The 26,391-nt window shown below is 43.0% G+C and overlaps 3 protein-coding genes and 2 long non-coding RNA genes across 6 annotated transcripts; 3 read left to right on the top strand and 2 right to left on the bottom strand.

The window, feature by feature from the left end:
- The first annotated feature begins 2,380 nt into the window (after positions 1-2,380).
- On the top strand, positions 2,381-6,422 carry LOC4331317 (uncharacterized). The gene is made up of 3 exons (XM_015773369.3): positions 2,381-2,680; positions 3,401-5,293; positions 5,777-6,422. The coding sequence occupies exons 2-3, from the start codon at positions 3,410-3,412 to the stop codon at positions 6,104-6,106; spliced, it is 2,214 nt and encodes a 737-aa protein (XP_015628855.1). The 5' UTR covers positions 2,381-2,680; positions 3,401-3,409; the 3' UTR covers positions 6,107-6,422.
- A 1,405-nt stretch (positions 6,423-7,827) lies between these two features.
- LOC4331316 (AT-hook motif nuclear-localized protein 2) lies at positions 7,828-13,397 on the top strand. Its single transcript, XM_015776247.3, has 5 exons — positions 7,828-8,233; positions 8,315-8,370; positions 9,017-9,142; positions 9,669-9,812; positions 9,917-13,397. The coding sequence occupies exons 1-5, from the start codon at positions 7,951-7,953 to the stop codon at positions 10,202-10,204; spliced, it is 897 nt and encodes a 298-aa protein (XP_015631733.1). The 5' UTR covers positions 7,828-7,950; the 3' UTR covers positions 10,205-13,397.
- LOC4331315 (tubulin beta-2 chain-like) lies at positions 13,095-14,866 on the bottom strand. The gene is made up of 2 exons (NM_001423894.1): positions 14,372-14,866; positions 13,095-14,295 (listed from the first exon to the last, which is right to left on the bottom strand). The coding sequence occupies exons 1-2, from the start codon at positions 14,763-14,765 to the stop codon at positions 13,346-13,348; spliced, it is 1,344 nt and encodes a 447-aa protein (NP_001410823.1). The 5' UTR covers positions 14,766-14,866; the 3' UTR covers positions 13,095-13,345.
- A 694-nt stretch (positions 14,867-15,560) lies between these two features.
- LOC4331314 (uncharacterized) lies at positions 15,561-16,906 on the top strand. Of its 2 annotated transcripts, XR_001544392.3 has the most exons (3): positions 15,561-15,928; positions 16,108-16,627; positions 16,720-16,906. It is a non-coding gene; the product is annotated as an uncharacterized lncRNA (long non-coding RNA). The 2 variants fall into 2 exon arrangements; XR_003241163.2 differs by having other exon boundaries at positions 15,561-16,627.
- A 652-nt stretch (positions 16,907-17,558) lies between these two features.
- LOC107277086 (uncharacterized) lies at positions 17,559-19,386 on the bottom strand. Its single transcript, XR_001544245.3, has 4 exons — positions 19,110-19,386; positions 18,873-19,007; positions 17,983-18,202; positions 17,559-17,880 (listed from the first exon to the last, which is right to left on the bottom strand). It is a non-coding gene; the product is annotated as an uncharacterized lncRNA (long non-coding RNA).
- Positions 19,387-26,391: the final 7,005 nt, after the last annotated feature.

Genomic DNA, 26,391 nt, shown 5'->3' with positions numbered 1-26,391 from the left:
GTACTGCTACTGCCCTAGGCTCTCGATGCTTATAGCACTGCATCTTTTTCATGAAAGAGAGCAGGTTGCCAACGCTAAACAACGACAACAACATGACAGATCTTCTGATAATAATACTATAATCACTGATGGACAAGATGGTTTTCATTACTTACTCCTAGTAACAAGAAGATTAGGCGGGCAGGCAGGCAGGCAGGCCTAATAATTAGAGATGTGTGGTGATGCAGGGGAAAAGGGGAGAGAAATGATTGGCAACCCGACGTGGTGTAGTGACCAAAATTTAGGTAACGAAACGTAAGCAGTGGCGCCCTGAATGTGAATCGATCATCGCTGTCGGGGTGGTCACGGCGTTCCTTTGTTTGTTTGATGCAGCTACTACTCCAGTAGTGAAAAGATTGGACTCGTAGTAGGAGTACATCAGCAAGAGACAGATGAGCAGAAGAAAGTATAGAAGCCAGCAGGAGTATTAGAAGTATAGGACACCTGCCATGCCATTACCCTTACCCTGTTCAGTTTAATTAAGTACTAGTACTTGTAGTACTATGCTGGTGCTGATGTTGTGTTGGCAAACAGAGTCTGACAGACAGAACCTTGCTGGTGAGCTTAGTTAGGCCCAGTATTATTATTGACAAAAGAGATGGAGATTTCCTCATTTCCATCTGAACTGGAGTAGTAGTAGTAGTACTTATAACTAACCTTAGTTAGGCCCAGCATTATTATTATTGTTGGTGATGGGTACGTGAGCCATCAAGTTTGAAGTTGCAACCAACAGGACTACACAAAGCATGCATGTCAATATGTCATATGGCAACCCCATTCATTTCGACCCGGGGCCCGGCACCGCACTGTAGCGACCAACAAGGAGAAGATGAATGAAGGGAAGGCAACCAACAACGAGGGTGTGTTCGGTACCAAGGGTTTCCAACCCTTCTCCATCGTATTTCGCGCGTATGTTTTTGAAACTGCTAAACGGTGCGTTTTTATAAAAAGTTACTATATGAAAGTTGCTTAAAAAATCATATTGATCCATTTTTGAAAAAAAATTAGATAATAATTAATTAATCACGCGCTAATGAACTACTCCTTTTTCCGTGCTTGGGTGATAGGTTCCCATCCATCAGCAGCGAACACACCCTCAGTAGCGGTCCCTTCCTTCATCTTCTCCCTCGTTGTCGCGTCGGCAACCCATTACTCCAACAGGGCATGCGGGGTAAAATGGTACTCCCTCCGTCCCAAAATATAAGAAGTTTTAGAGTTGGACACGGTTATTAAGATAGTAGGTAGAAGTAAGTGGTGGAGGGTTGTGATGGGATGAATAGTGAAGGTAGGTGGAAAAAGTGAATGGTGGAGGGTTGTGATTGGTTGGGAAAAGAATGTTGGTGGAGAAGTTGTTATATTTTGGAACAAATCCTAATGGCTACAAGTTGTTATATTTGGGGACGGAGGCAGTAAATGATTCAGATTGCTTCAAATGACCATTCAAACACTACTCCCTCCGTCGCTTCATTCTAACAGAGCCATCGCTTCCCTTATTTGCGAAATGGCATATTTACAAACGAAAAATAATTTATAAAAAGAACTTTTATATACATGTTCTTATTGATTTAAAAACAAAGATTGAAAAATAAATTTCGATGAAAAACCTCAGAATCAGCTCCAAATTTAATGTTGAAAAATTATATTTTGGCTGATAAGTATAAGCGAAAAGATGAGCCCCTAAGAGCAAGTTTAATAGTATAGCCAACTACTAGCTCTAATTCATCTATAGCCAATCTAATAGCTTATCCATACAATAGTTACATACTACACTATTAATACCTGGTCCCGCCAGTCATACACATACCGCGCCTTGGAGTCCGTGCTACAGCTGGCTACAAATCTATAACTCGCTGCTCTTCTCTCTCCTTATTTATCTTCTTAAAATATGTTTGCAGCTGGCTTATAACCTGCTATTATACCTACTCTAAAATATAATAAATTTTAGCCTTCAACATATGTGATTATGAATAGAGATATAAAAAAATTGGTAAGAATTAGTACTGTATATTCAAAATCTAAAAGTTTTTGTATCTTGTAATGGAGAATTACATGGTAAATCACCCCAATTACCTTACTCTCATCCTCACAATCACTCAAAAAAAACAGGGTAAATACGTGCTGCGAGTGGCAAGGCCAAGAACAGAGAACGCATTTGATTAATGATGATTAGTACTAATAGATTAGCAGCGGGAGGTAGAGATCCCTCGAGACAGTAGGGGATTAGGACCTAATTAACCCCTACCGCCACCTACGACTACTTTTTTACTGTTTATTATTATTTACTACTATTGTTATTATAATTTACTCCTACTAGTACTAGTCTTTTCCTCTTTAGTTGCCTGTCCCTTCTCCAGTTCTCCCTCATTTCGCTTTGGCTTCCTCCTCGACCAAAAGCGCACACAACACAAGCAAGAAAGAGTGAGAGACAAGCATGCATACATTAGATTAGTGATGATACAAGTAGCCGCCAAGAGCATTTTAGTGGAGGAGTATTGAGTGTGAGGGAACCTCCTGCTCCCCCAATTCAATGTCCTCCTCCTCCTCCTCTTGCTCCCCTTCCACTTCCTGGGAAAAAGCCTCTTGATCTCCCACTCTCTCTCACCCTCTCCGCTTCCAGCCGACTTCCGCCCTGCAGGTAAAGGTAAGTTCATCTTCTTGATCCTACCTTTGGATTCACCTTGGGTTGGCGGCTGATGCGGTAATGCTACTGTTTCGGTATCTTAAGATGCGATTTTTTCGGGCTGAATGAATGTGGCTAGTTCGTCTACGGCGAAGAATCTTCGCTTGTTGCAGAAACAAAAGATTCTTCATTTCCGGCTGAATAATTTCTCCAGTTTGCCTCAACAACCAAAACCCCTTGCTTTTAGGTGTCTTGTTCAATTTTCACCATTTTAGGTTGCCAACTATTTCTCTTGTTTGTTTCTTGAGATCTGTTATCCATTTGCCTCGTTTGTTATTCTGAACGGAGATATAAAAATTTCCTATCTGGAGCATATAGAATGGAAGCATCTAGAGTTGGTAGGGGCTCATCATCTTCTTAGTTCGCTTTTCCTTTCCCTTTGTTGGTATGGTATTCTCTTTTGCCTCCCACGAGAACAAAGCGATGTGACATGTGCTTCTCATCTATTTTTTTCCCCAATTCAGATCGCCTTTTCTTTTTCTTTTTCCCATTCTCCTCTTCTTTTTGACTTAAGATGCACATACCTGACTTATGTTTCTTCTTGTGAGGTCAGGATTTTAGAGGATTTAACACCATTTGCGTCCTTTTGTTCATCTAGTTGCAGTGCATTTCGTTCCATTTATTCTGTTCGACTAGTACAAATTGTGGAGCTTAATCTTTCACCTTGTGTCCACATGTTAGGTTTCAGCAATGAGGCAAGATGTTGCCTCCAAATGCGACAGCCGTTCTCGGTCAGGAGCAGCTCCTGAAATCATGCGATCCCCTCGCCGCACCATCGGAGAAAATGGCTATCGGGACACAAGACACCACCAGTTGAAATGCTCAGATGGCAACCTGGGAGAGCTACGCGTAGAGAGCATCCCAAATTTCCACTGCAAGAGCTTGCCCACAAGAAGCCGCAAGACCAATGCGGAGGATAGTATTGTGGGAAAGCGTGGTTCTATGTACCAGAGCTCTAGTGAAATTAGCATGATAAGAAAACTCCACGAAGGCAGGAGGAAGAAAATAGATTCTGCACTTGACGGGGATGCATTTCTGTCATTTGAGATTGTTGATTCATCCTCCCAGCCTAGCACAAGTGGAGCTTACCTTTTCTCGCATCAGAATCGCCGCTCAGAAGCTAAGTCTTCTGTGGAATCTCGTAGAATTCATCGAGCATCGAGGGACTTCCTGGATCTTTCATTCCGTGAGCTTCCTGATGAGAATTGTAGGCTGGACCGTCCACGCATGGATTGCACCCTGTTGAAAAATGATGCAGGCGATGGTTTCTTGGAGATCTCACTTGAGGAAGAGATGACCAAAGGTCCCTGCAGAAATGCAGCTCCTCAGTTGATAGGTGGAGAGTCAAGTAAAGGTACAGAAGCAAACTGCCTGCAAAACAAGATCAGTGTATGTCCCAGTGAGAATAATTGTAGTCAGAGAGAGAGGAATTCAACAAACAGTTTGCCTGAGTCCATGTCGGCCAAGGTGAGCATCTCTGATGGCACCCGTCCATCAGAAAGTGTTCGTCATGGCATAGAGAACAGCACTAAAGTTCGATCAAGCCCCTTCAAGAAGATTCTGGACCCTATTATGAAGTCCAAATCTATTAGAAGTCCATCTCTCATGGAAGACTCCAACCATGTTACTATGCCGGTTAACAGGAAAAATTGTGTATCCCGCAAATCATTGCTGAGTGATTTATCAAGGAGTGAACAAAGCCAATCAATTAATTGCCAGCTGAATGGAGAAAGGCAGCATACAACTAATGCTCTATCACCTGCTCATCTTCAGGCGGTTCTTAAATTGGATACCAAGAATGGTATTCCAGTTTTTGAGTTCTGTGTCAAGGGCCCTGAAGAATCCATTTCTGCTAGGAGTTGGAAAACAGGGAATGACTTGAACTGGATTTACACTTTCCACAGTGGTGGAAAACGAGCAAGTGCTACTGGAAGGGCCTCCAAAGATGGACGTTGGTGTTCACCGCCGATTGTAGGCCAGATGCAAGCTTCTTCGTACTTGTGCTCTGAAGTTGGAAAAGATGGTGTTCTGACTAACTCTGTCATCACTGAGTTTGTTTTGTATGATATCGCTCATGCAAGACAGAGCTTTTCTGCTGAGGAGAAAACTCAATGTACAGAGACTACTCAATCGACATTGTCAAGTGCCGTCGAGAAATCAGCCTCTGGTGACTGTCCCCAGAGGATTAATCTGATGGACCAGCAAAACAGTGCAAGAAATAACTCTGATGTATCAACATCTTGTCCGTGGTCTGAAGAAGATCTTTATCCTCATTTGGAGATTGCAGCAACGGTCATCCAAGTTCCATTTAATAGAAGCAAGTCCAAAGAACTTAAGAGTGGTTTGTCACCTGGTACTGTAAAAGTGATTACACCGAGTGGGCTGCATGGGTTACCAAACGATGATGAAACCAGTCCATCACCTTTGCTGGATAGATGGAGGTACGGTGGAGGCTGCGACTGCGGTGGATGGGACATGGCTTGTCCCATTGCTGTCCTTGGCAATGCATATGATAATAACTGGGCCAATTCTGTCACAAAGGAAGGCGAGAATCCTATGGAACTCTTTGTTCTGGTACACTTCACTTCTCCTATCTTTATTTTTTGTGTGAAATCACTTTGGGCTATGCATGCTCTGGTTTCTAAGATACTTGGTTGCCTTCCTGCTAACTCTCCAAAGATAACCCAAGGCTGATCGAGAACTTCTTTTAAGAAAGATTGATCAAATTTTCCAAGTGTTAGATTTGCTCCTCCTAGAGAACTGCCCTTAGACCCACTTTTTCTTTAGTGTAGTAATCTTTTGTTTTCGTTGTGAGCTATAAAATCATATATGTTAACCATATGGCTCGCTTTAGTAATGCCTATGAGTTTATAGGAAGAAAATCGATAGCCTTGAGGCTTATTTTGAAGATCAAGGAAACAAGACAGACATTTGACCCTTAAAACCATTGTCAGTGACGTATCTAGGCTTATTCAGTATATCGACGATTCATCTCTGTTTTCATCCATGTATTGATCTTAGTCCAAAAATGAACAAGTTGTCATATTCTTCGAACAGGGTGGCAAAGAAGAGCTCCCTGCCCTTTCCATTAAGGGCAACGAGAAAGGACAGTTATTGGTGCATTTTCACGCGCGGTTATCAGCAATGCAAGCCTTCTCAACCTGCATTTCTCTGCTGCACTGTTCGGAAGCTTCGACAGCCGTAAGTATTGAGAAGGGCAAGCACAAGCTCTACTCCAGTTCACTTAAGATGCTGCTCGAGGAGGAAGTGAGCCAGCTGATCGAGGCAGTCACGGCAGAAGAGAAGAGGAAAACAAAGAAGAGAAGTGAGAAGCCACCCAGACCAGTTGTGCTCGACCCACCCTTCTCTCCCATGGGAAGAGTGTAGGTATTGTGAACAACTGTGTTCTCATGGTCATGGTGTGCAACATTATGAGTCATATTTGGGTTTCATGTCCATATTTTTTGTTGTGATAAAAGAAGCACTTTTATGCTGTTCATAAAGATGGAAGGTGCGTGTAGGGTTTTTTCTTATCTCTTTGTAGCTTTTAGCAGATCAGTAGCAAGGCAATATATCATTGTTGAATTGCCAGATAGAAGGAAGGAATTCTGTAGTTAGTAGTAGAGGGCAATGGCAGGTTCCATGAGAGAGGACATAAATAAAGGGAAACAGCTGGCCACTTGAAAATTTTAGCCTGCTTTCATCTTTGGAGTTTGTTGTGATTGTGCATTGCAGTTTTGAATGCTATATTGTCGTTGCAGATGCCATTGCATTTTGAAGTTTTGAACTGATGAAGCGCGTTGGAACTGGCAGTTTTATGGAGTAATCTAGTGGAGTGGAGTACTCTTTAGGCATTGTGGAATGATGTGCCAGTGCCAATTATGTATAGTGCTGGTTTTGTTTGTGTACTACTAAGTAGCCAACATATTATAATTCTTGAGTTTGAGCTTGGTGCATCAATGGATACTCCGATCAAATGGTGGTGGTGGGGATGGATGGATTAGGGCATTAGGCCACACTAGCTACGAGTTAAGTCAGTGCTGAACTTTTTGTCAGGATCTTGGCTGTTCATTTATGTTTGTTGCATTGCAGAATCCTATGGGTTGACTGCAAGTGCAAATTTTAGGCTTTTTAAGTAGAAAGACACTACTAGTCCGTACTACTAGATGTTTCTGTTTTACTCTTATCGGGCTAATAGTGCATGTTCCATTTTCTTTATATATTTTGTGATGAATGGGGGAGGCTATGCTTGTTTTTGGAAAGAGGAGGTTCTGATTGAATGGTTGGTGAGGAAGAACTGGACAGTATACCAATGGCGTATTGTAATTCTGGTTCCAAATTTAGGACGTACAGGAGAAAATGGTAGAGACTAGGAGTTGGGAGATTGTGGTTTTGGGTGCTCAATGCATATGCTGCAGCATCATTCTGAGAAAGATAATGGACCTTGGCCGTCAGTGAAGTGTTTTTTCCTTTTTTTTTTTAAAAAAAAGAAATTAAAGCCTGGCCTCTACATTGCGAGGGGTTATTTCTGGTTCATCATGAATTGAATTTGGCGTTAAACCAAAGCTGGCACAATCTTTAGTTGTTGAAGGAACATTCCTGTGTGTTATGCTTAGGCTCCACTCGAATCTCAACTTGTTTTGCATTTATCTACGCTTTTATCTAGTTATGCTTATGCTCCATTAACATATAGGGCTCTCTTCTATGAGCATGTTCCCCGGATTCTAAATAGTGTGTTGTTTCGAACACTTTAATTAATTAAGTACTAATAAATCGTTTTTTTGCTTCGGACTGGTCTTCACACTAGTTGCTCCTCCTCTTCATCCTCAGTGAAGTGAAGTGATGAATGCATTCTTTCTTTGTAACCAGTAGTCCTCTTTCTTTTTATATTTGTCAGGTTAAAATAAAATCTTAGTACTGGTACTGCACTAAAACTAGTGATGATGCTGGTTTTGCCCAGAAGAAGCAGCAGTAGCAAAAGGTAGGTGCTGTAGCAGCAAGCAACTGGTGGTAATTAATTAATTAAAATATAATTATAATTATAGTGATCCAGTCACTAACTCAGTCCAGTACAAAATGGAGTTCCCAAACAAAATGGGAAAGGAAATGAGCGCAGCCCTTCCTTCCCATCTGCTGCCACATTTCATTTCATTTTTCACCTCACCATCGCCGCCGCCGCCGCCGCAGTGAGCTAGGGTTCCGACCGACCGGGGGGGCGAAGGGCGAAGGCAATGGACGAGTCGACCGCCTACCGCAACCTGCGGGGCCCGTCGCCCTTTGTGTTGGCCATGAAAACCCGCCTCGCCCCGCCGCCGCAGCTCTCCGATCCGCCTCCGCCTCCCCTCCCCGCCGTTCCTCCCTCGCTCCTACCGCCCCTCCTACCACCACCCGAGAAGCGACGCCGGGGTCGTCCCCGCAACTGCGACCGCCTCACTGCGCCGCCGGGCTTCTTCGCCCCGCTGCCGCCGCCACCGCCACCGCAACCTCAACCCCCCACGCTGCCTGCGCCTCACGGTGCTCAATCCCGTACTTTCCAACTCTAACTCTTCACTTGTGCATGTGCTGATTTTTTTGCTTCTTGTGTGGTGTGGACAGGGCAGGGGCAATTCGGTGGCCTCCAGCCCCACCTTCTCCAAATTGATGCAGGAGAGGTATCTATTTCTCTCTCTCTGCTATATAGATTGTGATGTGCCTCTGCTACCGCTGCTGTTCATGGTTGGCCCCCTCTTTTTGCTCGCTCAACGACCCACAGCTTAGGAATTAAGGATCACCGACTAGGATTAGGATCAACGTACTACAAATACACCCGGTGACTGCCTTCTAAATTACATTTGATTTCGTATTTAGATATGATTGATAATTTCAGTGAAAACCGGTGTTTCAAACCTTAACTGCAATTCGATAGGGATGTCACAAAAACATGGTTTCAACAGATTGGGAATAGCTCTACATATCCTGCAAAAAAGTGTGGATTTTGTCCACCACCAAATCGACCCATATCTGTAGAAAATTCACTGAAGCAGAAAATAGAAAACTTCTTTTAGTGTTTCTGCCCACCACATTCTTTGCTAAAAGATCCATATGCAAACTTTCACAACATTTTTCATGCCGCTCCAAGAAGAGATTTTTTTTTTGTTTATAGTTTTCTCAAATATGCAACTGCAGAACTGATCATAAAAAAGGCAGAGTGGTGTATGCATAATGCTTCTTTTGGTGCAGATGATGTATGGCTACTTACTATGTTTTCTCTAATCAAAATGTGGCAAGCGATTTTATTCTTCTGAAATGACCATGCAGGAAATCATACCGAAGATTACGGCACTGTCAAAGTCAAATGGGAGGGTGATCTGTGTTCTTTCAGTGCTTGGAGCTGTTCAGGAAGCAACTCTGCTCCTATCATCCGGTGTTACTTCATATCACAAGGTTCAGCTTTTATTTCCATATGGCATATGGGGAGGGAAACACTGCTCAAAGTTTAACACTCCCCCTCCCCCCATTTAGATAACATAGTATTCCAAATATATAAATGTCAAGTGTATGTTCAAGTGATTTTTAAATAATTATCGAAGCGGTGAGGGGGCATTCCAGTTCTTGGCCTGGATTAACTCAAAGGGTGGAATGTAGGAGTGCCAGTGTTTGAGATGGCGGCCTTGAATTTGATCCCATCCATGTGCAGGGGTGGAATTGCTGGCATGTGTTCCAAACTAAAATAAAAAACCGCAAATGTAGAAGGATGTTTTTCCTCAAATTGAGCTTTTTGTATTATTAAACTTACTGCCAGGTCAGTTACTTTTATAAAAGCAAACAGATAAAGTTACAGAGTTACATAAGTACAACATCAAACTTAAAATTAAATAATCTGTAACCAATCAAACGAATAACGTTGTTGCTTATTTAGCTAAGTTACTGTGACAAAGTTGATACCAAAACTCTCATTCAATTTTTGCAGGGTCCTTTGGAAATAATTCGTTTGTTCGGATCCATTTTGACACCAAATGACCAAGGATGCTTGCGTGTAACCCTTGCTTCTGGCGATAGTTCTGTGATTGGTGGTGTTATCACTGGACCTCTCAAAGCTGCAACACCTGTCCAGGTATCTTCAAATTTTTGAGACAGGGATATGCTCAATCAGTTTTTAGTACCACATATCATGGTAACAACAGGCCACAATTCACATACATTTTTATACTCTTCCAGGTAGTTGTTGCAAGCTTTTACAGCGATGTATACTGGCCAAACAGGACACCTAAGATCATTGCACCTTACCCTAATTCCCAGTCTACCATCAGGAATGGCAGCACTCTGTCTAGTGAGCATGTCAATCCAGGATATGTATCTTACACTGCAGTGGATCAACATGAATCAAGTGAGGTTGATGTTAAGCCCTCACTCGGGATGCTTAACTTAGCATCATTGGATCGACATGAATCAAGTGAGGTTGATGTCAAGCCCTCACTCGGGATGCTTAACTTAGCATCCTTGTAGGTAATTTAACTCAATGGAAGAGATGTTTGACATATTTTTAGAGAAAATGCATCAGATAGCTCAGATTTCGTGAACCATCAAGTAGTCGTGACTTTGTGGCTTAGTTGAAAAGCAGTTCTTTATAGATGGAACATTGTACTCTTGGATTTTCATTGTTGAAATTCATGTGGGCGGCGGGCATATAGCTTCAGTGCTAATGGTGCTCTGATGAACTGGTAATTTTGAGTGAAGCCAAAGGGTGTGTGCTCTTGAGCTGAATCTTGACCTTACATGATGTGGCTGGCAGGTTTGGTGGGAACTTGAAAATATCACAATAAGATTGGCAAGGTACAGCTGGTTACAGTAAACTGATCTCAGAAGGAATTTGCTCGGCTTTCTATATGTGGTTTACATTTTGCAAATGTCTCATGTGTAAATATGTATTGCTAACCTCATGATGCTATCCATGCTTCAAAAGGTGGCATCGTGCCTTTGAAGTTACATGGTGTAAGATGGGAGTTACAACTAACAAGAGATATTCGTTGTTATTTTCGAGCCTGTTCAATTTTGTACTACCAATCAGCAGGGAGAGATGCAATTTTTGTACTCCACGCAGAAATATAATGGGTTGCAAATGCAGCCAGGTGTTTGCTCGCAAGTAGTACTTCATATGGCTGGTTTCTACCTTCTGGACACACATGCCATTGCGGCAAAGTTGATCCCTTTTTTTTTTCAGAAAATGGGATGAACCTGGCCAATACATATCCAACGGGATGTACGCAGGCAACGGCAAAGTTGATAGGAAATAGATGGGCCGCTCCAGTGACCGGCGCTGTCGACTTTGAGCAGCCCATTGATTGAAGAATCAGGCTAGTTTGTGGGGTTAAGAGATACTAATACTATCTTGCAGTTTCAGTGAATGCCAGTGTATAGCTTGTGGCAGGCAAAACCGTCTAGAAAGCCAGATCAAAACAGTTCTCAACTCTCTATCCTGTCTTGTGAACTGAAACATGCTCGCTTGCGCCGATTGAACTGCACAGGAAGGAAAGGTGAAAAGCAGTGGAGGATTGCAAAGGTGAAGTTAAGCTACTAGTAGTACATACAAGCCGAAGCAGAAGTGTGGGATTTGGCTTGGCCTTGGCCAACTGATGGATGGATGTGGGTATCCGACTATCCGAACATGTAAATATGGTTGAATGCTGATGGTGTATCACCATAAGACAGGCAGGTTTTCAGGTGAGCAGAGTACTCTTCTTCCCTATTTATGGGACCTCTCGAACAAGAAAATTACATTGCATATGACCCAATTGTGTGACTCACGTACAACTACTCAACCTAGGGTGTGTTTAGTTCACGCCAAAATTGAAAGATTGGTTAAAATTGGAACGATATGGCGGAAAAGTTGAAAGTTTGTGTATGTAGGAAAGTTTTGATGTGATGGAAAAGTTAAAAGTTTGAAGAAAAATTTTAGAACTAAACTCGGCCCTAGTTGTTTCCATAAAGCAGGACTTCAAACCTGGTTATATCAGTGAGAACACATTTTCCAGAGCTCTAAATCGCGTCATATTCGGATGAATGTTTTAATAGGCGGGTGGGCAGAGAGGAAAACTAAAATGGCATTTACCAATGAAGAATCTTGATAACCTGGATGATCCTTGAAGACAGTAACCAGAGGCGCATTGGATAACCTAAGGAAAACACTAGTAAAGTATGCAACTCAAAAAAATATGCAGCATAAACTAGGACTAGGTATCACAACTACTACTGTACAAGTGATCGTGCTGAGCACATGGCTCACCGTAAAGAAGAACAAGGTAATCAAGTGTCACTTTAGAATCTCCAGATAGAATTGAGATCTAATGCAGTTGTAATAACTACTGCAACTTTAGCAGTGATAGCATATTATGACCGTTGGATCGATGCAGCCAACAGCTTGGATTTGCTCTGCCACCCTCTGTACAGTATACGCTACAGTAGAAAATTGCTACAGTGATTCGTGAACAGTATTTTCTGATGATCTGAGCCGCTGGTTTTTGATCCATCAGCTACCTTGCAACTGCTAAAGTTGCAGTGATAGTAGCAACCGCACTGGATCTCAATCCCTTGAGATAAGACCAGTCAAACAAACATATATGACAGCTTGTATTGTGCGACTCCAAGCTGGAGCTTGATGGACGGTTTAACTGTGCAGCTGCAGGAGCAGGAGCAAGAATATATTGATCCACAGGCCCAAGAAATGCAAGGGCAACTTGCATATCGACTGTGCTGCACATGCAGTCATATGAATATGATCCGGCAAGGCAAGCTGTGACAGTAATGCTAATGCAATGCTGGCCCTCATGCCTGCCCTTCACTTCACAAAAAGGAAAAGTAGTATAGTAGTAGTAGATCTTGAGCAAGGCATATGCATCCCAGGGTGTGCAATGCAAGCATGGCTTGTCCTCCTCTTGTGTAAACATTTTTTCATCATCAACTGTTTCAACTTGCAGAGGAATAGAAGATCCGATCAGACCATCCAGCCAATCCAAATTACTTTGACTAGAAGTAAACAATACTAGTGATCAAGTGGCTGTATGATCGATCACACAGACTGGAATCATCATCTAACTTGCACACACGCAGTCTTGGACACAAGGAACAGGCGACCTCAACCTCAATGCAGCATTTGCACTTGCAACAAGTACTGTAACAAGCAGCATATACCAACAAGTTAAACAACCCTGATGCCAGTTCTCTCACCTGTACAATCCCAGTGGTCAGTGGCAGAGAAGTGTGAGTATCAAAGAAACATACAAAGCACTCTCCACTGATGAACAGCCATTCTGCAACACTGGAATGAAACAAACACAAGTTGAGTTGACACCAAGTAGAGTACTCTAAGCAGCAACTCTGCATTTTACTAGAAGATAGATTAACAAAAATAGGATGATAATTCATACAGATCAGTTAGACAGTAACAGCACATACTCCTACGAGTACAAGGCAACAGGGTATTGTGCCTATCATCAATCAAAGCTGAGTAATAATAATACATCAAGTAGAGTAGAGTAGCAGCTAGGAGTAATAATTAAGAACGACAACACTTGAGAAGATAGCCTAAGCAACACAAGAAGTGAACCGAACCCCATTAGATTGGACATTGATATTGCAGTAGAGTAGTAATTAGTCCTGGAGATCAGCCTCTTCTTCCTCATCCTCGTATTCACCCTCGTCGTCGGCGGTGGCGTCCTGGTACTGCTGGTACTCGGAGACGAGGTCGTTCATGTTGCTCTCAGCCTCGGTGAACTCCATCTCGTCCATGCCCTCGCCCGTGTACCAGTGCAAGAAGGCCTTCCTGCGGAACATGGCGGTGAACTGCTCGCTGACGCGGCGGAACATCTCCTGGATGGAGGTGGAGTTGCCGATGAAGGTGGAGGCCATCTTGAGGCCGGTGGGGGGGATGTCGCAGACGGTGGACTTGACATTGTTGGGGATCCACTCGACGAAGTAGGAGGAGTTCTTGTTCTGGACGTTGAGCATCTGCTCGTCCACCTCCTTGGTGGACATCTTGCCGCGGAACATGGCGGAGGCGGTGAGGTAGCGGCCGTGGCGGGGGTCGGCGGCGCACATCATGTTCTTGGCGTCCCACATCTGCTGGGTGAGCTCCGGGACGGTGAGGGCGCGGTACTGCTGCGAGCCGCGGGAGGTGAGCGGGGCGAAGCCGACCATGAAGAAGTGGAGGCGAGGGAAGGGGATGAGGTTGACGGCGAGCTTGCGGAGGTCGGAGTTGAGCTGGCCGGGGAAGCGGAGGCAGCAGGTGACGCCGCTCATGGTGGCGGAGATGAGGTGGTTGAGGTCGCCGAAGCTTGGGGTGGTGAGCTTGAGGGTGCGGAAGCAGATGTCGTAGAGGGCCTCGTTGTCGAGCACCATGCACTCGTCGGCGTTCTCGACGAGCTGGTGGACGGAGAGGGTGGCGTTGTAGGGCTCCACCACGGTGTCGGAGACCTTGGGCGAGGGGAAGACGGAGAAGGTGAGCATCATCCGGTCGGGGTACTCCTCCCGGATCTTGGAGATGAGGAGCGTGCCCATGCCGGACCCCGTGCCGCCGCCAAGCGAGTGGCAAACCTGGAACCCTGCAGCAGCAGCAGCATTTGAACTCAGATTTGATTTGAGGAGAGGCAGATCTGAGATAGTTAGGGTACTAGTTACCTTGGAGGCAGTCGCAGTTCTCGGCCTCCTTTCGTACGACGTCGAGGACGGCGTCGATGAGCTCGGCGCCCTCGGTGTAGTGTCCCTTGGCCCAGTTGTTGCCGGCGCCGGACTGGCCGAAGACGAAGTTGTCCGGGCGGAAGATGTGGCCGTAGGGGCCGGAGCGGACGGAGTCCATGGTGCCCGGCTCCAGGTCCATGAGCACGGCGCGCGGGACGAAGCGCCCGCAGGAGGCCTCATTGTAGTACACGTTGACGCGCTCCAGCTGCAGGTCGGAGTCGCCGTCGTAGCGCCCGGTGGCGTCGATCCCGTGCTCCGCGCACACCACCTCCCAGAACTTGGCGCCGATCTGGTTCCCGCATTGCCCACCCTGGATGTGGAGGATCTCCCTCATCTTCTCCTTCCTCTTCTTTCTTCTTCCTCGTAGGCGGCGGCGGCGGTGGCGAAACAAGAGGAGGAGGCGGCGGCGGCGTCGGGAGGCGTTAGTGGAGTGTTAGGGTTGGGGCAGTTGGGGTGGGACGCTTTATATAGAGGGTGGGGGCGACCGACGACCACACTGACGCCGTCTGCTTTTTTTGGACGAGCCGAGCAGAGGGAATTCGAATTTTGAAATCTCTCTCTCTCTCTCTCTCTCGGGCAGGGGAAACGAAACGGAACGGGACGGCCTGCGTGTTGCCAGACTGGTCCCCCTAACGGCTAGTCACTGCATTGGACGCCGCTCTCTATTTCCAATCTTTTACAACCAACGGCCCATTTAACGTTGGGCCTGTTTAAATCCCACCCAAAATTTTTTATTGTCACATCGAACGTTTAAGCACATATATGAAGTATTAAATATGGGTTAAAAAATAACTAATTGCACAGATTGCAACTAATTTGCGAGACAAATTTTTTGAGCCTTTTTGCTCCATAATTTGACAATGTAGTGGTACAATAAACATTTGCTAATGATAGATTAATTAGTCTTAATAAATTCGTCTCGCGGTTTACTGTCGGATTCTGTAATTAGTTTTTTTATTAGTCTACGTTTAATACTTTAAATGTGTGTCCGTATATCCGATGTGACACGCCAAAACTTTACACCCTTGGATCTAAACACAGCCTAAATAAAAGAGGGCAGCTACCCCACGGAATTCCGTTACTGCACGATAGTCACGGGATAAAATTAGCACCCAACAGATTTAATACCGATTCCTTTTCTGATCGAGCCCAACGTTGTGCACGCGATTCCCCTACTCGCCGCCTCCGCGTAGATACCTCGTCGGCGGGGGCGCGGAGCGCCGCAGCAACTACCAGCCAGAACCCGGCGCAGAGCGCGAGAAGGATCCTTCCCGCAACCAAAACCCGGCTCGGTATCGCGCGCCTCTGCACGCGATACATCGCCGGCGGCGCCTTCAACTACAACAAGCAGGAGTGCTCCTTCCCCTAAATCCAGTGCCTCCGCGCGCGATACCTTGCTGGCAACAGCGCGTGCACCTAGTCGCAGTAGTCCTCAGCAAAAATCCATCTCAGGTGCCGACCTCCATCGCCGGATTTCCTTTTGCGTACCTCACTCAGGTATCTATTCAAGTAGTTTTTAGGGTATCAGCTTCTCTAGTTTTTAGGTATCATTTTTTTTCTCTAGTTAGGTATCAGCTTATCTCTATTTTTCAAGGTATAATGGTTTGTGTTCTGCTTGTTATGTGTGGGGTGAAAAACTAACTAGAAAAATGTGTGGATTATTCATGCAATTTTAGTTAAAAAGTTTTTTATGGCTGAAAGAAAAGAGAATGAATTCCTCGGTTGGATCTGCTGGAAGAATGATGGAAGAGGTAGCAAATGAGGGGAATGTTGTCCTTAGTGAAAGAAGTATGAAAGAGCAACATAGTGACAAGGATGATGTTTGTGTTGAAAGAGCAATGGAACAAGTATCAAGTCATGATGATGATGTGTTGAGGGAAGCACTGCTTGAAACTGGGTTGTTTACAGGTGCCATGAGCATTGATCAAATTGATGCAGGTGATGAGTTTGAAATACAAGATGAGTTTGGACATGAAGATGGAGAAACTGAAGATGAGGGGGTCCAATCTCAACCTGCAGTCCCTGATGTTGGTACGGAGTTCTTTTCAGAAAAATAGGCTCAAGATTACTACAATCGTTATGCAAAAAACCAATGTCACCAAGGAGTACAACATATATGAGATTGCTTGCTACTCCAAGCGCACAAGCTAGAAAAAAAAAGCAATGTCACCAAGCGCCCAGACCTATTGATATGAGGTGAAAAGATGGTCTCTTATAATTTTTTTTCTCATTTGTTTCAGCTCGGCATGAGGAGGGGTAAATTCATTGATTCATCATTCATTTTGCAGGGGTGTGGAAGAAATATAGCACTAAGGGGTGTGGGAGAAAGATAGCACTGAGGGAAAAATACAACATTTCATTTTTTTTTTACATTTGCTAAATGAGACTTGTTCATGTAATAATTCCTCTTTTTGGCTGATTGGTGAACCATGTTGCTTGATACTAAATTGAAAGCTTCCGAACAGTTGTGATGTATGGTCAGAAAATGTCAAATGTGGTTGCACTTGCCGAGAAAAAATGTACCTGATACCTGAATTTTGTTTGATACTTATACTTTTGAGGTGGTCATGGTACCTTGATGTGAGATGTACTGTGAGGCTAATACCTGTACTGTGTGGTGCCAGTCATGAAACCTATAGCGACAATGTATTGTAATGTATAAGGTCTGGTGTCTGGGTTAAGACCTGGTACCTGGGTTTTCTGGGAGGTACCAGACCTAGTACCTATATTTGTGAGGCGGATACCTCTATACTGTGAGGTACCATGTCTGGTACCTGGCTTTAGAATTGATACCGGTACCAATTTTGGTACCTAGTGCCAGGTACTACCAGGTACCAGACCTGGTACCTGGATTGCTACCAGGCACCAGACCCTGGTACCTATATTCAGACCCTGGTACCTATATTTGTGTGGCTGATACCCCTATGTTGTGAGGTACCATGTTTGGTAGTTGGGTTCAGACCTGATACCTTGGTTTTCCCTTGATACCTTTCAAATGCGAGGAAAAAATCACTTTAGGGTACCAGCCCCTGGATACTTATAGACATTTCGATTTCATGGTTTAAAACGTGGTATATTTTTTTTAAAAAAATGTACCACACAAACATGCATAAAAAAAGTTGAGTGCTGCAAACGAAAGGTAAGCTGGGATGTATTTCACATGGTGACATGGCAGTAGCCATTACATGGTGACATTTGTTCACATATTCACATGGTTAAAAACAAAAAAAATGATGGTACCACTACATAGTTGGCCTGGTTCTCATTGTATTGACAAGCCACGGTGTCATGCTTTTGGACATACTACAAACTTGCATTGACAGTAAATTCTCAAAACAAGCATTATGCACAAACTGAGTCTGAACAGGTGAAAGTTGAGATGCTATTTTGCACATGCGGCTCGAGTAGCAGCTGAAGGTAATGACCTGCTTCTGATTGTGCACTGAAACCTAATTTAATTTTCTTTAGTATTGTCAGCAAACTATTAGATGAAAATAGGAATAGTAAAAAAAAAGCTTAAATAGAAAGAAGACAGTTGAAAAATATGATACCTTCGTTTCAGTTTCCATCTTCTTCCTTTTCTTGTTGCCACAAATGGCATTTGATTTATCTGGTAGGAATTTAAGCTTGGTACAAGGTTTCGAGGCACATTTCCTCCTTTGCTCTTCAGCATTACATTGGTTGGATTTCTTGACCCTTGGTGAGCGCCTTGGACCACTAGGCACAAAATGTACAGAATCTGAATTATCTGAACATGTAGCCATATCGACTCTGTGTGCGAAAAACAAAAAAAGGAAAACATGACAATTAGTCCGCTTTCAATCATTGTTACTGTAATGTCAGATTATAGTGATACATGTTACAAAATTAGTTAAAAAAAATCAGTAGATGCCACTCCTCCCATGGTATCAACCAGAAAATATATATTTATCGATACATAAAGTTATATAATGTACAATTATCGCTTCATTTTAACAGCTTCCTCTTGTGCAATGCTTCAGAGTTGTATATGTTGTGTGCAAAATATATGTTTATACTACACTAGTATCCCCAGTGCCATGTAAACTGGGAAAAATATTGGTGTGTCAGATAAATTTTGGTGAACCAGTACTAGTAAACAGTGACAAGATGCAGTTTATGCATCTCATCTCCCTCCCCTGTATCAACCAGAAAAATCAAAACACATTGGTGGCAGATTTCGACAATTCCATCAGAACCTATTGTCCTTCTGTAATCTAGCTGATACCTAGTAAAAATAAAAGTAGATATTACTCCTAGTAAAAATTGCTGGAAACACGATGTATGTGTGTTAACAGTGTACAATCTCATCTACGCATGAATAACACAAAAACAAGTAACTCGTCTGTTTCATATAGACTACTCGATGTCACAAAATAGATTCCAACCACAAACAAAAAGTTTCATGAGAGGAGTAACCAACCTGTTAATTTTAACAGGTCAAGTATCAAATACGACTACCCCATCACGGGATATAATTTTCTTGCCACCCCCATCACGGCTTCCCTTGGCCTCGTCTATAAAAAATCAGAAAATCTACTGAACTTTGATGTAGACCCTAGAACAGAAATGTAGATAGAAGCTGAATTAGCCAAGTTGAAAAGTTGGGATGCGAGAAGACATAGGAAATGAAACTTAGAAATTAAGATGAATCACATACCTATGGTTTGAGTCTGCTGCATGAGAGGGGGTTGCTGCTAAGTGGTACCTGTGGACAGAATCGGAGGAAGGGATGGGAGCAGCGGTGCGGCACCGTCGTCATGGGGGAGGCGGAGGGAGGGAGGGGAGCGACGGCGCAGCAGCGCCGGCATGGGGAGGCGGAGGAATGGAGGGGAGCGGCGGCGCAGCAGCGCCGGCGTGCGAAGGTGGAGGAAGCGAGGGGAGCGGCGGCGCACGCCGGCAAGCTGTGAGTGGAGGGACGCTGGCGAGCTGTGAGTAGAGGGGAAAAAGGTTGAGGACAGATAAGTGGAGGAAAGGGAAAGTGGCGTAACGTTTCGGACATACTCCCTCCGTTTCGTTTTATTTGACACCGTTGACTTTTTAACATATGTTTGACCGCTCGTTTTATTTAAAAAATTTAAATATTTATTAATTTTTTTCATATCATTTGATTCATTGTTAAATATACTTTTATGTATACATATAGTTTTACATATTTCACAAATTTTTTTGAATAAGACGAACGGTCAAACATATGCTAAAAAGTCAACAGCGTCAAATAAAACGAAACAGAGGGAGTATTAAATTTGTCCCGTGACTACCGCACCGCTACGGGACGCCGTTAAGTAGATTTTTTTTTTAAATAAAAGGAATAAAGTTTCGAACCCAGGTCGGTTAACCGGAAGAACCCTAGGCAAGATTCTCGCCAACAGTCCATTTAATGTTAAGTTCAAAACTTTGCATCATTTCGATTAATATTTCCAGTTATTTTTTTAAAATGTGTGATTTTGTTTTTTAAGTACTCCACTTTAGCAGATACTCATCAGTTTACCAATAGTTCAGATATCCAAAACTAGGACATGCTCAACAAACCTTGTTCCAGCAATGAGCATTTCAAAATAAATACAAGCTTACTTCCTCTATAAAAAAACAAATCTATGATGTGACACATCTTAGTAATAAGAATTTTAATAACTCCTATATATATTCAAATTCATAGTATTAGGATGTGTCACATCCGTAGATTGGTTTTTTATGGAAGGAGGGAGTGCGCAACTATGAACGGTTGCAATAGCCAACACTGACGATCACGGCCATATTTATCTTATTAAATTTGGAAATTAAAATAAGTAATGGCTTTCGATAATTCCACGCACTTTTGTTTTTGTTTCAAATATATTTGTTCTTACTTGTGAAAATGTGAGATTTTCTTACAGTGTTACCCCCATTTTTAAATATACGATGTTTTTAACTCTAATATGACATTTGAATATTCATTGTATTAGAAAAAAAATAATTATGAGACAAAGTGATGGAAGTGAGAATCGATATGAGGGACAATTATTAATAGTGTATAGGGATATCGGCTTAGTCTGGCTTATTCTACCTCACATCTTCATCCTAACAAGCTAAAAAATACGGCACACCTCAACTTGTTTGCTTGCTTCATTCGGCTTGTTTAGCTCGTGATCAACGACGAGTGGTGCGGCGAGCAAAGACGAGCGGTGTGGGGAAGAGAGGGGGTTGTGCCTTGCACGATAAACAATTGGCCGGTCACCTACTCATAGGAAGAGAGCAAGTCGTGGACCTTGAGCTCAACGGGGTAGAGTAGCTCAATCCCCCGTGCTAAGGGTGCAGGTGGATCGACCCACGGACTCATTTATAATGTAGATAAGTGTGTTCATGAGTCGATCAGGTTTCACCAATGCTTTCGATTTGAAAGGTGGACGATAGACTGACACGCGTAGACTATGGCACATACGTGTGCCATAGTCGGTAGGCGGTGTTGGCATGGCACACGCAACAGGAGGAGGGGTGAGTTGACGAGTGTTGGCGTGCAACGATCTAACCACTACGACTAGCGATTATTTAGAGCAAATTTAATAGTGTAGCAAACTACTAGCTCTAAATCATATGTAGTCAATCTAATAGCCCATTTATATAGTAGTTACTAAATTGGTACTACATCATTAACATATTAACATATGGTCTCATTTCTCATACACATAACGTTTTAGAGTCCGTGTTATAGCTGGCTATAAGTCTGTAGTCTGTTTTTTTCTCTCTTATCTTATTAATATCAGCTTATAGCTGATTTATAGTCTGCTATCGTATATGCGAGGTGGAAGAAGAGTGTGTGGCGGCAATGTGCCGTGGGATGCGAATGGAATGGAATGGCGTTGGGGTCTTGGGGAGAAGTGGAAGCAGTTGGGCCATGTTGGGCTGTAGTCGTGGACTGCTGGGCTGCTAGTTTCCCGAATTTTTTTTATTTATACTTTTTTTATTAAAATATTTACAAAAATAATTTGTTGTTTCGAAAATTTACAAATCTAATCGCCTGCCGCCCTTTGGGAGGGCGATTTTTAAAAATCGCCCTTCCACAGGGCGGCAAGGGACCTAAATGTAAATTTTCCAGCATAACTTGTTAGCTCTATAATTTTACAATTTAAAATTATATTATATAAAGTCAGATGAAATAAAACTTTATATCAAAATTGTAGAGCTCAAGGAGATCTACAACTTTGTAGTTAATAACTTTTTCATTTAAGATGTTTTAGATATCCAAATATTCGTTACAAAATATAAAACACATTTTAAAAAATCTCAGATCTACATTTCAAACGACATTGGATGGAGATAAACTTTATATAAAGTTGTAGATCTTGATGAGATCTATAACTTTGTAGTTTATCACTTTTCCATTTAAAATCATTTGGAGTATCGAATAAGCATTATTAGTTTTTAAGCAATTAAAACCGGTGGGAAGGGTTTGAACACAAATAAAAATTTTGTATTTAGGTCCCTTGCCGCCCTTTGAGAGGGCGATTTTTAAAAATCGCCCTTCTTAAGGGCGGCAGGCAATTAGATTTGTAAATTTTCGAAACAAAAAATTATTTTTGTAAATATGTTAATAAAAAAATGTATAAATAAAAAAAATTCCTAGTTTCCCTGGATCATTCGGCTTGGGAAAAAGTACACCGAAGGTCCCTCAACTTGTCATCGAATTACAAAATCGTCCTTAAACAGCAAAACCGGATACAACACATCCCCCAACTTACAAAACCAGTGTAGACTAGGTCCCTCGGTGGTTTTGACTCCAGTTTTGTCCGACGTGGCAGCTGACTCAGCGTGGGACCCAGGTGGGTCCCACATGTTAGCCCCTTCTTCCCCTCCCCTCTCTTTCTCCCTCTTCTTTTCTTTCTCTCTCTTTGCTGCTCAGTTCGGCAAGCGGGAGTCCGGCAGTGGCGATGGGAGACGAGGCGACGGGTGACGGGCGACAAGGCGGCCACCGTGACAACGGGCGATGAGGCGGCGGCGGCGACGGGCGACGAGGCCGTCCGCTCCGCCTCTACATCACCTCCGCCTACTCGGAGCAGGAGGCAGCCGCGGCCGATGACGACCTCACGGTGGTGTACGACCTGCGCACCGACGTCGAGCAGCCATCGCTCCCGAACCCCTCCTCCCTCGAGCGGAGGCGGGATGCGCTCCTCGCCTATGCCTGCGCCCTCTCCCTCGTCGAGCCCCGTTTCCCCATCCGCCTCCGCCTCCGCCTCCGCCGCTGTCGTCTCCTCTCCCATCTATCGGCCCCGGCAGCTAGAGCGGATCAACGACGATGACACCGACGTCGTGGTCGGCCTACCGCACTGCCTCCTCCTCTGTCGACGACGGCAAGATAAGGGACCTCCCACCATCCACCTCCCCAGATCCGACGACGACGACAACCGCCGCGTCCAGTTCCTCCCCAGGCGGCTGCCGGCCGCGCCCATCTCCGCCCTCGCTGGTCGCTCCCCACTCCTCCCCCGCCGGTTTAGGGATGAGAGAGGAAGAGAGGTGGAGAGAGAGAAGGGGAAGAAGAGGCTGACATGTGGGACCCACGCTGAGTCAGCTGCCACATCGGACAAAACCGGAGTCAAAACCGCCGAGGGACCTAGTCTACACTGGTTTTGCAAGTTGAGGGACGCGTTGTATCCGTTTTGTGGTTTAAGGATGATTTTGTAATTCAATGACAAGTCGAGGGACCTTCGGTGTACTCTTTCCTTCGGCTTGTTATGCCTAACGAGCAATAATTTTTAGGCCATGTTAGATTCAGATTATTCAACGGGTTATTGCGAAGGATTATCTATTTAACTATTGAGATAAATTAAATATTTTCATAAAACAGATTTAAATAATACTAGCTTAAAACAAGCGGTATAAGCAAAACATTGTTTTCAAGGGTAGAGCAAATAATGAGGTGATAATATGAGAAGAACAGGGCCTAAGCTCAACTCGTTTACCATTCCCAGTGAGCCGACACTAAAAAACACAATTTTTCACACTTTTCTTTTATTTTTTCAAATGGACTAAAAATAATACCGTGAGTAAAAATCACATTTATTTTTACTTGCAGAAGATATAAGCGCGCTTAAGACATCTATGAGAGAACACATTATCTTTACTGACGGACGATATAAACAGTGAGGATCGATTTTAGAAAAATATGTATTTGTACCTAACTTTTTCATAAAAAGTCTGCTAATTAAATTTATACCAAACTTGTACTAACTCCGTCCAAAAAAAAATGTCAACCTATACATAGATGGGACATTACATAGAACAATGAATCTGAGCATCTCCAGAGATTTGTTGTCCTATGTAATGTCCCATCCATGTCTATGATTGTTTTTTTTACAGAGGGAGTATATCTCAATGAGAACTAAAACTTTTTAAGCTGAATAATTTTCTATTTGAGATCATTTAGGGTTTAAAATATTTGTTATAAGATTTAAGATCTATTTCACAGAATTTCATATATACGATTCAAATAACCTCCGATGGACACATGATATGTGTCAAAGTTGTAGAGCTAGATCTACAACTTTGTAATTCATGATTTTTTTTATTTAAAATCATTTAGGCTGTGTTCGCCACGCCTAGTCCCCAACATGAATAGTGCGCACGAAAAACGAAGCGATCCATTAGCACGTGATTAATTAAGTATTAGCTATTTTTTTAAAAAAATAGATTAATTTGATTTTTTAAACAACTTTCGTATACAAACTTTAAAAAAAAACACCATTTAGCAGTTTGAAAAGCGTGCGCGTGGAAAACGAGGGAGAAGGGTTGGGAATAAGGGGTGCCCAACACGTCTTAGAGAGGCAAATAAGTATTTTAAGTTTCGACAATGGAAATCAAAACGATAGCATTTTAAATATTGACATTAAGTGCTTCATACTAAGATGGTAATGTAATACATGTGTGGAGAGAAACGTATTGCGTTCAAATCCCACAAATCACATACTTCTGGATTTAGGCCCTGTTTAGATCCCATGATAAAATTTTACACCCTACCACATCATAGATGAAAAAATAACTCAAATGTTTGAACACATGTATGAAGAAATAACTAATTACACAGATTACGTGTAAATTGCGAGACGAATCTTTTAAGCCTAATTGCACCATGATTTGACAATATGGTGCTACGATAAATTCATCTCGGCGTTTACAAGTGGATTATGTAATTTGTTTTATTATTAGACTACGTTTAATACTTTAAATGCTTATTCGTATATTCGATGTGACACGCCAAAACTTTACACCCCGGTATCTAAACATAGAAAGACACAAGTTAGGTTTTCGTCTATTCCAAACAGTGCTATATGAATGTTGAGACCCCCCTGAAGCGTCCAAAATATTGACCAATGGATTGGAAAAATATCATGCAACTAACCAATAGTGAAACCTTGTGGTCCCCCTTAGAAAAAACAAAATCATGCAACTAACCAAAATCTAGCAGGAAAGTGAGTGCTCCCTCTTCGAGATTTAGCTAGGGGACAAGTTTCATGTTCGGGACCTAATTCGTGTTCTTTAAATCTTCCTCCAAAATCTTCTAATCAGGTGGGAAATCTCATTGGTTACATATAGAGGGTGTTTAGATCTAAGGGTGTGAAGTTTTGGCGTGTCATATCGGGTATTATATAGGTATCGCATGGGGTGTTCGGATACTAATAAAAAAACTAAGGGTCAATTGCATCTATGCCCCCGCTTTCAAACCCAATTGTTGTTTTAGTCCCACTTTTTAGGGTTTGCAGTTTTACCCCACTTTTTAAAATTGAAGCAGCGTCTACCTCTACTTCTAACAGCCGTTTGGTGGGTCCTGCATTTTGTGTTAAAGAAATACAAAAGAAAATAAAAAAAAGGTTTTAGGAAATATGAATTTACCTTAGTATCCCTGAGTGAATGGATAGGGTCTGGTCCTCACCTCCCAACCCGTGCTAGTGTGAATTGGAATCAGCGAGAGCGTGCTGGCGACGGTAGCGAGGGTGGGCACGCGGCGACCGCGGTGAGGGTGTGGGGACACCCGATAAAGTCATGGTGCCCCCACGAATACGTAACTGTCCAAGATGTTCAGTTACGCATGAAATGATATAAAAGCATAAGCTTCGGTTATACATTACTTAAGTCACTTAGTTCACAACACAACATAAATACAAACCATTACATAAATGACCTATAAAGCCTTATTAACTGCTAGACTCCACCACAGGAATTGCTTGGGCATAGAATGACCTAGAAACCATAATTGTCCCACTCTAACGGGTCAACAGGATCTCCACAATCATCTTCCTCCTCATGATCTGAACCCATTTATGAGTACAACAGGTACTCAGCAAGACATGCCTATGATAGCAAATACAATAATTGCAATATAAAACATGCATTATTAAGAGCCGGAAGGTTTAAACTCTAACCTTAACATTTATTTCATAGAGCCTATCTTAATAAACATTTGATATAAACAACACTATTGAATATTTAATTTAAACGATAATAACGAGCATAAAATTAATATAAATGTCACTTATAAATAACTTGAATAAAACATCAAGCAATAAATAAATTAACCATATTAATTAATAACCATTTAGTTTAACTTGTGCCCATAATCTGGAATCATCCATAGACACATCACCATTAATTGGGAGCACGGCGTATTCGAATACTCTACGACTCTGCAGCGTCTGCCTAGCTTTACCCACACGATACTCACAGCTAGCCGGGCTGAAAAGTAACAAGGCGTAATATTGCTCCATATCTCTCCCTTCTGCCTAGTAAGTTAAAGGATGCTCGGGTCATTGCTCGGAGTGATCCGGTCCGAGGTGTGTACCAACCTACCTCCGCATCCACTTACCATTGTTCGTTACTCGATGGGTAGCCCAGAACTTGATGGGCCCATAGGGCAGTTCTGAACTCTCGGGCCCATCGAGCCCACATATATAAATCACATAAACATAAACCAT

This window comes from Oryza sativa, chromosome 3, assembly GCF_034140825.1.
Source record: "Oryza sativa Japonica Group chromosome 3, ASM3414082v1".
NCBI classification, from domain to species: Eukaryota; Viridiplantae; Streptophyta; class Magnoliopsida; order Poales; family Poaceae; genus Oryza; species Oryza sativa.
The sequence above is the reverse complement of the archived record's forward strand: the minus strand, read 5'-3'. Positions and strand labels throughout refer to the sequence as shown.